Source organism: Podarcis muralis, chromosome 3 (assembly GCF_964188315.1).
Source record: "Podarcis muralis chromosome 3, rPodMur119.hap1.1, whole genome shotgun sequence".
Classification (NCBI taxonomy): Eukaryota; Metazoa; Chordata; class Lepidosauria; order Squamata; family Lacertidae; genus Podarcis; species Podarcis muralis.
In genome coordinates this window covers 92,914,140-92,927,243 of record NC_135657.1, presented here as the reverse complement: position 1 = coordinate 92,927,243, position 13,104 = coordinate 92,914,140, and the positions used below count along the sequence as shown (strand labels likewise).

At 39.9% G+C, this 13,104-nt stretch overlaps 1 protein-coding gene across 2 annotated transcripts in view; it reads right to left on the bottom strand.

Moving 5' to 3' along the window:
- Nucleotides 1–13,104, bottom strand: part of MBOAT2 (membrane bound glycerophospholipid O-acyltransferase 2) — a 69,334-nt gene that overhangs the window by 7,890 nt on the left and 48,340 nt on the right. For both annotated transcript variants that reach the window (XM_028722496.2, XM_028722497.2), the window contains 2 exons: nt 2,504–2,696; nt 79–182 (listed from right to left, as the gene is read on the bottom strand). In XM_028722496.2, coding sequence (XP_028578329.2) covers nt 79–182; nt 2,504–2,696 — 297 coding nt within the window. The remainder of the gene's footprint in view (nt 1–78; nt 183–2,503; nt 2,697–13,104) is intronic.

Below are 13,104 nucleotides of genomic sequence, written 5' to 3'. Positions count from 1 at the left end.
GTTATACCAGAAAAGGCCCGATACAAATCCAACTTTCAACATTTTCCATTAACATTTTCAGAAGATCCATATACCAACCTCTATATGAAGAATTCTTAGATTTGAAATTGAATCCCAGTGCGAGAGTCCATTTTTATCATATCCTCTAAATCCAAACCCAGCTGCATTATTAATTGCATCTGCTGCAAAGAAAGAAGGGAATAATTTGCAAGAAGCTTAAAAATCATATAAAATGAAATTTACATTTCGGCTTCTTTCGCATTTTAAGTTTGAAATGTCTGCTTAGAAGCTTTCGTAACATCGGTCACAATTTTCAATGAAAGCCAAGTCCCCAACGAGGCTGGTTTGACCAGATAGATGATGCAAGACATCTAAAACACTTTTCAAAGTTGCAATCAAAGAAGTTTCAGTCAAATGAGAAGGGAAAAGGTAATAAAAAAAATTCTCTGCCAGTCTGAAGCCTGAGAAGACTGCATTACTGCTCTCATTTCATGCACACGCCTAACTAATAAAGTATGGACTTCTTGGTATAATGTGGGCTTTGGTGATAATTTAATGTTATAAGCGTATTGTGCGTTTGTAGTCACACTAAAATCTTAATCATATGCTTCATATGCAATGGAAATGAGAGAAAACCTTACTTATTTCTTTTTCCTTAATAGCCAAACAAAAATGAACTATTCCTCAATACAAACACCTAAAGGAAAGAAAAATGCGTCACTTGACATCTTCTGCCACCAGAAATGTGGTATACTTTCTACAACTGTAGTGACAACAGCTCCCATAACAATACTATTTGCCATCAATCACAGCTATAAAACTTTGTGATGCTTCTGACCCCGACTGGCTCTCTTGTCGTAATATACATCACTATCAAAAGCAAATAAGACTCTCTTGTCCTCCCTCATTAGCATAAATAAAACTTTCCCTTCAGAATTACAGATAATCTATTGCTATATTCTAAATGACTAAATGCAAAGTTAACATAAAACTTGCCTTGCTGGCTGATATGAAGGTACAGTGGTACCTCGGGTTACATACGCTTCAGGTTACAGACTAACCCAGAAATAGTACCTCGGGTTAAGAACTTTGCTTCAGGATGAGAACAGAAATCGTGCTCCGGCAGCACGGCAGCAGCAGGAGGCCCCATTAGCTAAAGTGGTGCTTCAGGTTAAGAACAGTTTCAGGTTAAGAACGGACCTCCGGAACGAATTAAGTACTTAACCCGAGGTACCACTGTACAGCTAATCTGGGGGGGGGGGGCGGAATGTTGCTGTTTTGAAATCAACTGCTTTTAATTACTGCTTTCAACACACAGAGAGAGATGCACACACCTGTTTTTAAAAGAGCTGTATAAAGATAATGACCATTTATTGTGAAATGTAGGTACCAAAATAAGTAAATTATTCTAATGATGAAAAATGCTTGGGTGAAGTAAAACACAACACAGAGTCTCATGGCACCTTAAAGACTTAACACATTTATTATAGCCTAAGCTTTTATGGACAAGAGAGCAGAGTACACTTCATTAGATGCATAAAGTGGCTTTTTTTAGCTGGCAGGATTACACCCACGTGGATGTAGACGTGAAGCTACTGCGAACTGTGGGGGTAAGTGGTAATGAAATGCAAAAAGCACAGTCTGTGTCGCTTGCATTTAAAGCTTAAATGCAGGCGCAGGTGCACACATACACATACAAAGCCTAGGGATCATTCACAATGAACTGCACTTGGCAAAAGCAATCCTAAAATGAATGGGTTAAATAATTTAACTTCTGGAGCAGAAGAGGAAACCACTGTCTCTATTTCAGCACAAATGAACAGAATCATTTGTTCTCAAAAGACAGCCCCATAATATGTGTTATAATAAATAAAGAGAATCAAAGCAATCACAACTCCTCTCTGTCTTTAAAATAATGTTTCCTACATCACCCCCCAACTTTATAGCTGACATGCAACATTTTTAAGCTGCAATCCATTTGAAATAAATTGCTAACGGCTAGCAAATCATTTCATTTATTGCTTCTTATGAAAGCCCAGTTTTATATATGAATGCCTTTTTATTTATTTATTTACTTTTCTAAACCTCTTTCAGATTTACAGTGGTACCTCGGGTTACATACGCTTCAGGTTACAGACTCCGCTAACCTAGATATAGTACCTCGGGTTAAAAACTTTGCTTCAGGATGAGAACAGAAATTGTGTTCCGGCGGTGCAGGGGCAGCGGGAGGCCCCATGAGCTAAAGTGGTGCTTCAGGTTAAGAACAGTTTCAGGTTAAGAACGGACCTCCGGAACGAATTAAGTTCTTAACCCGAGGTACCACTGTATTTCAATCTAAGCACTACAGAAATATTGTTAAATAAGGTCCTCCTACTGCCTTGCAAAAGAATCCATAGTTCTTTCACCATCCACAGGAGGGCAGTGTCTCAAGTATGTTCTGCAAACTATACAAACATGACACAGCTTGGCGCAAGAACATTCTTTTTTTAAAAAGTCTACTTACCCAACGTCCACGCAAAGTAGTATTTAGGTCTGGCAGCCATAAGAGACAGGTACAAATAGATAACCCTTGTAGGCAGCGAAGCTGTTGCTTGGAAATGTTCATCGATGTTATACTCTACAGGCAAAGTTTTGCTAACAGTCATATGAAACAACAAGGATAGTCCGCACACTATGAGTTTCTGCGCCACAGCTGTCTGAAACATGCAAGATGTAAAACTTTGTGAGCATCTTTCAAAAACGAAACTTACAAGCGATGCCATCTTACAGTATAGAAGGTGCCTTATCTTTTTGGCAGGGGGGAAGGGTCGACAAAACTCTTACAGTATTGTCTTTGCTTGCCCGAAAGAATAAAAACAAACATTAGAGCCTAAACATGGCCTGACTTATTTCCTAGTAGAAACTGGGATCCCTTGGGAGAACACTTCCAACAGGTAATGAGCACTTCCTCGTTAGAGATGCTATCAACCAGCCGTGGACTGAACCATATACATAGTAAGGTTGCTTTTCATCTAAATGCTCCAGACTTTAGGAGCCAACTCCTGGGGGCCGAAGTTCCTTTGCCTCCCCCAATAAAATATTTGAGGGGGATGCCCGCCCCAGTTGCCATTCAAATGGTGTGCGTGTGCCATGTCATGTGATTGATCATGCAGGACGGGGCTTACCTGGCCGCCCCCCCCCCCCCCAGTATTTTATTCAAGTTGGCACCCCTGCTTGAGGCTTGCTGGAGTGAACCAACTCTTCAATTGTAGGCACTAGCCTCTTCAGAATTTCTGGAAGCAACAAATTTTCTTGCAGAGAAGCGCAAATCCGCAACTGAGATTGGATGGTCTGTGTACTGGGATGCTTTCCCCACGTGCCCAGTTTTAACTTAGTGATGTTATGAGATTGGAATGTGACACTTATTCATTCAGTGGGGTTTTGGCCCTTTTAAAAGTTGTGCTTTTAAGCGCTACTGCATAGCTCTCAAAAGGAGCCGCGTTAACACCCAGTCCAACCATTGCTCCATCTAGCACAGTATCACCTACCCAGGATTTCAGGCAGAGGGCATTGCCATCCCTTCCTGAGAGATGCAAAGGACCAAACTTGGGATCTCCTGCTCATAAAAGCACCCACTTGACCACTGAGCTACATCCCTTCCCCATATTTCTGATATTTTACTCGGGATTGCATGTGTTGCTATTGTTTGTTGTTTCCATTTTGCTAGCTGCTCTAGTTACCTTCTGCACAGAAGAAGTAAAGGTAAAAGTAAAGGACCCCTGACTGTTAAGTCCAGTTGCGAACGACTCTGGGGTTGCGGCGCTCATCTCGCTTTACTGGCAAGGGAGCCGACGTTTGTCTGCAGACAGTTTTTCCAGGTCATGTGGCCAGCATAACTAAGCCGCTTCTGGCGAAACCAGAGCAGCACACGGAAACGCTGTTTACCTTCCCGCCGGAGCGGTACCTATTTATCTACTTGCACTTTGACATGCTTTCAAGCTGCTAGGTTGGCAGGAGCTGGGACTGAACAACGGGAGCTCGCCCCGTTGCAGGGATTCGAACTGCCGACCTTCCGATTCGCAAGCCCTAGGCTCAGTGGTTTAGACCACAGCACCACCCGTGTCCGCACAGAAGAAGAGCAGGATATAAATATCCAGACACAAGCAAATCAGAACAGTTGCGGAGCTACAACTAAAGAAGCAGGTTTTTTAATATTTGTTCCTGCTCTTTCATCATGGTAGGACAGAGTTGACAGAGGGAGCATTCATGTGTTAGGCAGATGCTGGCTTGTCCAAGCAGGATGATGCCTCAGGGCACGAACTGGACAAAATTGGACTAGATTGCCCACATGTACATACCATCCCCATGAAACAGATTCAGTTCTTCCTCGCAAGCTGGTTTTCAAGTGTCAGGGTATTTTAAAATATAGTGCCAATATTTTTGAAAAGTTCTCTCCCTACCAAGGCATATACAAATGTGTCTGGTGGTTTTTTTTGTTAATACATGGTAAATAGGCAAATAAATATCTGAAGGGGATCCAAGTTTATGAGACTAATACCGTCTCACACAATGAAGTCAAAGGGGGGGGGGCGTTAAGAGGAAAATTCAGCACGCAATAACAATTGTATACTAAACAGTCAAGCTGCATGTAATCTAAGAAGATTAGTATATTAGGAATCAAGTAAAAAGAGAGAAAGGGGTAACCAAAACTTGCTATTCAATGCCATCTAATCTGATCTCGTACCAAGACTTGAAAAGTGAAAATTACACCGTTCTAAGAATAAAACCTGCTGTGAACAGGTTTGTAGAGGCATGCTACTGAAGTGCAGGAGTCATTTTAAAAGAAGTAGAGCTTCTAAAGCATTAGTGCTATGTATAAAAATGCAGAGTTGTGCTGGTAAAAGATGTACTTGCAATGACTTCCTGTTAGTTTATGTGCACTGAAACTGTACATTATGTGCACTGAGATGTAAGCCCTGCTGAGTTCAATTGGACTGGCTCTCAGGCAACTGGCTGAAGACATGTGGCAACAGAGGGGGGCCTCAAAACAGCGCCTCCCTCCCCACCAGATAAGAAGGGGTGAGGGTAGATCTACCTCGGTAACAAAGGGGGGGGGGAGAGAAAGATGGACATTGGGATTTGCTGACCCAGAGGATCCTGCTGCCTGAAGTGATCACCCCACCTTGCCTCACTAGTAGGCCAGCCCTGCTTTCAGGTAAGTGAGGATTGCAGCTTTCAAACTGCATGAATTTTGTTATTTATCGAGTTACCAAACATCTGTTTCTCAAGGTTCTTTTCTCTGATCAGCTATAAAGTTTTAATTCTGGAAGGTTAAGCAGTTTTCAGCAATCCACGGTTAATTTATCAAGTGGCTTTCATTTGAAAACCAGGAAAGAGAAAAGAAATTTTAAATATTGCAATCCACTAATATTAAGTAAAAGAAGAAGAATGTAATAAAATAAAAGTAGCAGAGGGACGAGGCGAAAGGTCGGAAATTTACATGATGATAAATTGTTAAATTAGTGTAAATGAGTTGTAAGGAGGTACTTCCATCTCCAAAGCTGAATGAACAAGGTTTGTTTTGATAATTATAATTCATAGCATTCCTGCTGTATGTTAGCTTTATCATCGCAACATTCTCCCATGTTTTCCTATGATTTTTGGAGCATCTTTATTTTTCCATTGCTGAGCTAAACTGGGTTGCTACTTGCTACCAATTGGATAACTTCAGATTAATAACTTCCGATCAGAGCAAGAAGAATCGTTCTTGGATTTCTGTCATTTCCTGTATTATATGCAAAACGCAATAAAGGGTTTTATGCAGTTTCAGAAAATGTGCACAGAATCTGCCTTAGCTTTCACATCTCCAATAGTAGTAGTAGTATTTGCCTGTGTATTTTACTCAGCCCATAAGTAGGCAAATAACATTGAAGTGTTGCCTTAAATAAATTTCATTTCAGATTAACATTCAATAATGTTATTGGGGTATTTTTTAAAACACCCAACCCCATACTACTTCTGACACTGTAGTGTTGGATTTCATTACGTTCCGTTCCCATTTTCTCTTATATAGTGCTTGAATCTGGGAGAGAATTAAGCGAATTTTTAAAATTGCTTTCTTTTATATCAGCTTGTAATAAGAACTTCTCAAAAAGGGTGCACAACAGGTTTGAGTGGGGGAGAGCAGGGAAGTGGACCTCATTCCCATTGTGCATAACTCACTTAGCGCTACGTTGAATTCTGTCTATAGATTTTTCCAGACAGAGAGATCAACAGTCTATTTTGTTAGTTTGCTACATTCATTTTTAATAACGAGGGTAGCTTCTGGAGTTAACTTGGAGTTAACTTCTGCAAACAAGGCAAAAGTGCAATCATGTATATTCTTTGGTTTAAACAAAAGTAGTTCCCATAGTTGTTTCTTATGAAATTCCTGTTCAATCTTTCATAGTGTATTATCATTATCTTCAAACCACTTCAGAATCTATCACAGTTCTGAAGCTTGATTGTATCTTATTTTATTGGGTACCCCCAGTCTTCCATTGTTTATCCTGTGATATAGATTTTCATTAGATGCTCTACTAGGTTTATTTGGAGCTTATGAATTTCATGATGCTTTTCTGTACTTCAATGAGTTTAGAGCTTTCTATTTTCAAGGATAGTGTTATGAATAAGAAGAGTATTTTAGGGATGAAGACAATGGATACAGAAGCCGTTTTCCCCAAGTCATGATAAATGAAGTTTTTCCAAATTGTTTTCAATCTGTGTTATCCCGATCCCAAAATCTTTATGCATGTTATGAGCCTGTAAATAAATACCCCTAACTTCCTCCTTCAGGGAAAGCAAGGAAGGGCCTACAGCAAAATATTACATTGCTGTAATGGATCTAAGAAGTAAACAACAGTGACAAGAAATAACTTGGCTAGGAAACCATCCAAAAGAAAATTCAGTCACTCAAGTCACAAGACTTGTGCTCCCTCCAAAATGTCAATCCATTATGACTTTTAATTTTCATATCTGACACTTTAAGGTCATGTGAAATACAAGAGTCTAAACTATCAGAATTTTATATCTATTTGAAACAGAATTTACACACACATGTGTGTGTGTGTGGGAGAGAGAGAGAGAGAGAGAGAGAGAGAGAGAGATTATAATTTAGATCTTAAGATCTGAAAGATGTTTAGCCATCTTTAGAAAGATGTTTAGATCCAAAAGGAGACCTCAAATAAGTCAATATATTTTGGTACGTACAGAAATCCTTAATGCTGTTTTCTCAGAAGAGCCAGTCTTAACTAATCGTAACAATCTGAGCTATTACTATTTATCAAAACTAGAAAATAACTGCCAAATCTATCAACAGATCTTTAAACTACATATAGAAAAATTCCTAGAACTGGAATCAAACACTTGCTGATGAAAGTAAACTTAGGTACAATGCCTCAGAGAGCTAAATTATTACTTAGATTTGTCCTCGTTTCTTTAACAGCACTTGTTCCTTAATTCATGTGTTACACAATTCTGAGCTCATATGAAATCATCTGAAAATTGGAGTAGGCTTGTATTCAATACGGCTTTTTGTTCATTTAACCCATTTTAGAGTGGGGGCCAACTCTGACATATTTATCATTTTTCACATATATATTTTTTATATTAAAGTCAATCCTTAAAATGAGTTTTTTTGCATGTTTCAAAATTTGCATTAGTGATATTCAAAAGTGCTTTTAAGAGATGTTTTTAAGTCATCAGTTTGTTTGAGTTTTCTATAGGCAATTAAAAATGTTCTAAAAGAGATTTCATTGGGTGAGCAAAGTGACACTCCTTTGCAAATGAAATATGAATTATCAATGTTTTCAAAATACGTGGGTGGTTTATTCAGTACCTTTTAGAGCAGAAACTTTCTAAAATAGACTTGATATTATGTTTTTATTTATATACCGAAATAAGCTTCTATGCAAGTTTAGAAAGAATAAAACTAGTTGCACCGACATTAATATATGTAAACATCCATAACTATATACACAATAAAGCAATCCTATTAAAATTACTATATCCTAGAAACGTTTATCTGATTGTTCATTGTCGTTTTAGATTTATTTAATTGTTGCATGTCATATGCCCTAACGTAAACAAAGATGTATCTCAACACAACCATGTTAAACAGTTTAAAGAGGAAAAGGAATAAAAACTATGTTACGGGTAGGGGGGGCACTATATACTCAGTATCAGGACCAGCACAAAACATTTTAGTTCCTGAGGCAGACCCCAAAATAGTGTCCCCCTCTCCCCGCCATGCAAGAATGGGCAAGTGAAGATCTACATCAGGAACAAGGGAGAAATAAAGATCAACATCGGGATCTGCGTCCCCTTGTGGATCCTGCCGCCTGAGGCACTCGCCTCCCCTTGCCTCATGAGTGGGCTGGCCCTGCTCACTAGGAACAACTAATGAAAACAGCTCTTTCCTGGCTATCCATCAATTATATTCATTACAAGAATGTCTGATGATTCTGCAATGTCCTGCAAATGGGTAATTATTGCATATGTATAAGACTATTTGTTTTCTGCCTTATTGTATGTTACATGAGTTTGCACTGGGCCATTTTGTGTGTGCTGTTACCGTATTTTTCGCTCTATAACACGCACCTGACCATAACACGCACATCGTTTTTAGAGGAGGAAAACAAGGAAAAAAATTCTGAATGAAACAGTGGATGTATCATTTTTGTGCTTCATGCTGTGGCCACAGACATGTGATCTGATGGTGAATTTGGGGTAGCTCAATGCAAAGATCCTGAGGATCCATGTGGATCCATGCTTTTTAACCACATTTTTGCACCATTGCAGCCCCAGGCAACAGTGGGTGTGTGATTTTTGGGGGGCAGGCTGCTATGTGATCTGATGGTGAATTTGGGGTGGCCCAATGCAAAGATCCTGAGGATCCATGTGGATCCATGCTTTGTAACTACATTTTAAGTGGGGAGTGAAGGAAAAACACAGAAGGGACAAGAGAGCGGTGTGCAGAGAAGCAGCTGGCTAAGAAAGCAGGAGAGGGATTTTACGGGAGGGAAGAAAGAAAGGCAAAAGTTTCCACAAACCGAAGCCAGCTTTCTCTCTCCTCCTGCATGTTTTCTGGCTGCCTGCGAGGAGCACGGAGAGGAATTAGAAGGAAAGACCTCTGCTTTCCCCTCTGCTTGCCTGGAGGGGAGGGGATTTGCCTGCTCTTTGTTCCGTTTGAGCAAACACAGCAACGAAACAGAGGAGGGTGGGCAGTAAGACCCTGAGGCAGAATGCAGGAAAGCAACCACTTCCTCTTTTCAGGTTTCCCTCTCGGACACAACGCACGATTGATTTTTGCTGATTTTTGTTCCTGCGCTCCCCTAATCAGCTCCAGGGACCCCCCCACATTCGCTCCATAACACGCACAGACATTTCCCCTTCCTTTTTAGGAGAAAAAATCTGCGTGTAATAGAGAGAAAAATACGGTAAGTTTTTGTGATTGTCAAAGATCCATTCCAGTTACATATTCACCACGTTTGAACATGAGCAACTGACCTTCCTTCGTTTACTGTTTTTATCTATAGGATGCTGGTCTCTCTTTTTTGTTAAGCCAAAATACTTAATTGTGTCGGTGTGGTGAAGAAGCCTAGAGTGCTGGGATTGGATATTGGTTTCGTTTTGGCTGCTTGCTCGGCTTATCAGGGGCCCGTTGGGCAAGTCACCATTTCAGCCTCCATTACAAAGCTGATGATGCTGATGATGAATACTCAAGTTCTTCACACAATGTCATTTCAATAAAAGTATAATGACCCTGAAAGCAATACTTGCTTTATTGTTTATATTTTCCATTGTGTTACTGTTTCACTGACTGTTTAATTTGTTTAAACTTTGCTGTAAGCCACCCTAAAACTTGTTATAGGGTGTCCTATAAATGCTCAGAAGAAAGATATGATAGCAATCATCTCAGGGCCGATGATGAGCAGTTAGCAATGATCCACAATTGCCCAATTAGCAATGATTCATGACAGGGCCTTCTCACTGGCAAGTTCCCTGCTTGTGGAATGCCTTCCTTGGTAAGGCACCATCATTCTCTCTCATTAATGCCCAGGAGAAAATTTTTAAAACCCTCTTATTTACCCAGTTATATGACGACTGAAAAATACAGTACCCAGGAACCTTGAAATCATTAGTTGTGAGGGTATGTGGCTGTTTTAAAATGCTTTTAGATTTTCTAAATAGATATAGATATATAGAGATACAGATTCGTCCAGCATCTTCCCATGAGGCTAGGTGGAGTTCAGAAGCTTTGGCTACCATTTTGGTTTAGCCACAGATTGCTGCAGAACTGCTCTTAACAATGGATAGCTTAAACAAACCTGTTTCAGAAAACAGGGTCTAAAGTTGATTAACTAGCGTTTGTCAAGTTTGGATAGCATAACTGATTGTGATTAACTAAAAGCAGAAGCACACAAAACTAGGAGGGGCTAGACATGTTCACATCTAGTTAATCCACAGCTTAGTGTGATGTCAAAATGCAGCCAATGGCTCGCCAAAGGGCACTCCATTAATTCATGACTGAGATTTAAAGCTGTGATTTCCTGACTCATAACTCACAACCATGGCCTGAAGGGGCAGGATACAACCACCCTGCCGAAGCTAATCAGGTTTGGATCTGGTTGGTTTCTAGATGGAAAACACGTATACTGCCCTCCACAGAATATGTATTCATGAAATATATCCATGGGCTACACATGAAATAAAATTTTAAAAATCCAATTATATTATACCATACCACTCTCCACTTTGCTACACGAACTCCACATAAGTGGGCACCCACAAAATTATGAAACATTCTGAGCGCTGGAAAGCATTTTAGAAATTATGACTATTAAATGTGTTAACTCTGTATCTGATGCCTAAGATTCAATGTCCCACTGGGAAAGACAGCAACTAATCTCAGTGGATGCTTAAGAGGATCTTAGGTGGTTGAAACTTTATTTTAAGACACCTGTTTGGAGTGGAGCTCATTTTGATGCTTGCTTGGCAGCTTCACAAAATATAATTAGTTCAGCAAAGCTTGTGGCATTTGGGACTGCTGCACAAGGAGTTACGCACACACTGAGGCAATTAACAAGGGGTTAAATAGCTAAAAATATTACTAAGAAGCCATAAGCAAAGGGGACGTGTTCCACAAGAACATGGGAGTTTAAGGGTAGCTAATAGCTATAAGAAAAAGAAACTTACGAAGATAGACATTAATTTCAGACAGTTGACACCAGTTTGAGCACCAACAAATGATAGCTTGTAAAAAGGCACAATAGGAGGGAGATATGAGGTAAATCACTTGAGAATGTTGACTATATTCAGTTAACATGCAATTAGCACAGTAGAAACTTACATTAAGCTCATATCATGCGCCTAACGAAGTTAGCAGAAGGAGAAGGGACTGTCGTTAATTTTATGCTACAGAAATAAAACTCAAACGAGAAAGGAAGCTTATTAGATTAGGGGAAAGAGAGTTCTTTCATATAGAGCTTCCCATTTGCTGATCCTCATTACCAAAGAAAGCTAAACTTAATCTAATGATGCATTGTTATTCTTACAAATAAAAGGGGGAAAAATCAGTATGAAAATTCAGCCAAAATCCCCCACTTAGATAAGCATTTCAGCAAGATGGCAAACTGAAGTGCAACTCTTTTATGTAAGTAAGCAAGTTGAGCTAGCAACCTGATACAGCAAACGAAGCAGGAGGCAAAGAGTTGTACGATCCACGTTATTTCCCAAGAAGCACACAATACTCACTGGCGTTATAAAATGCAGCCAGATTTCTCTTTTAACGCCAGATGGGAAGTGTAAAATATCAAGAGCAAACACAGGTTCCCTTAAAAGTAATGTCAGAAAGCTAGTGCAGCGTAAGTAACGAAAAATGTCAAGCATGTGAGCAATACAGCTAAAGATAACTTACCTGTACTGTGTGATCGGCTGAGATTTTGAAGGTAGAGTTCTTTATAAAGGCTCAATTATAGACCCTGCGCTTGACCAACACTTGGGAGTTTTCTAGCAAGTTTATACAGTGAAAATGCAAAGGGCCATCTCTTTGTCAACCACATGGTTGTATGTTAGGAACAGAGAAGATTTTCTCATTTCTAGGCCAGGAGGTTGGCAATGAACTCCTGAAGTTCAGTAGTCCCTTAGCTACTATGAGTGGAGCCACCCAAACTTACATTTAACCCTGGTTCACAATGCTTGGCATCAGGCATTTCCTCTGCAACTTCTCCCATCACCAATATTTACACCAGCTTTGGGGATGGTAGTGGAGACAGCAGCAGGTGATAAAGAAGCAGCAGATGATAAAGTCAAAGACTGCGTCTAAGCAGATATGGGGCCCGATTCAGCTAAACAGTTGTGCTGGCAGGAGCCAGCATAACAAATTCTGCTAGGGCAACAAACGAAACAAACTTGTTAGACCTTAGAATCCAAAATAATACAGGGAGCTATTCAGCCAAGTTTTACTCAGAGAAGATTCATTCATTTCAATGGCCCTAACTTACTTAAGATTCATTAATTTCAAAGGATGTCCCCTGGGATAAATCTAGTTGGAATACCACCCTGTATTACTTCAGATTATAAGTTCTAACAAAAAGTACAGTGGTACCTCAGTTTCGGAACGTAATCCATTCTGGAAGACCATTTGAGCTACGAAACGTTCGAAAACAGAAGCCTCAAAACGGAAAACCCAATACGAAAGCTGCATTTCATGTTCAACTTCCAAGGCGTGTTCGAAAACCGAAGCATTTACGGCATTCGAAAACCAAAACGTTAGTCAACGGAGATGTCTGAAAACCGAGGTACCACTGTACATAGTTTCTTCATTCATTCTTCTTGTCCCCAGCCTGCTGCTGCTGCAAAAGAACTCATTAATACTAGAAGCAGCAGGATAATTTCATTAAAAGTGCATTTTGAAATATGTACCTGCTTCCGAGGCTACTATACGTTGGCCCACAAGGTCCATTAATGAGTATCTATGGAGAGTATCTACCTCTAGACATAGGTAATATTTTCTTTTTGAAGACAGAACTGTGCCATTCGTGAATGATCACCACTCATGTTCAAGATACAGCTTGAGAGAGTTAT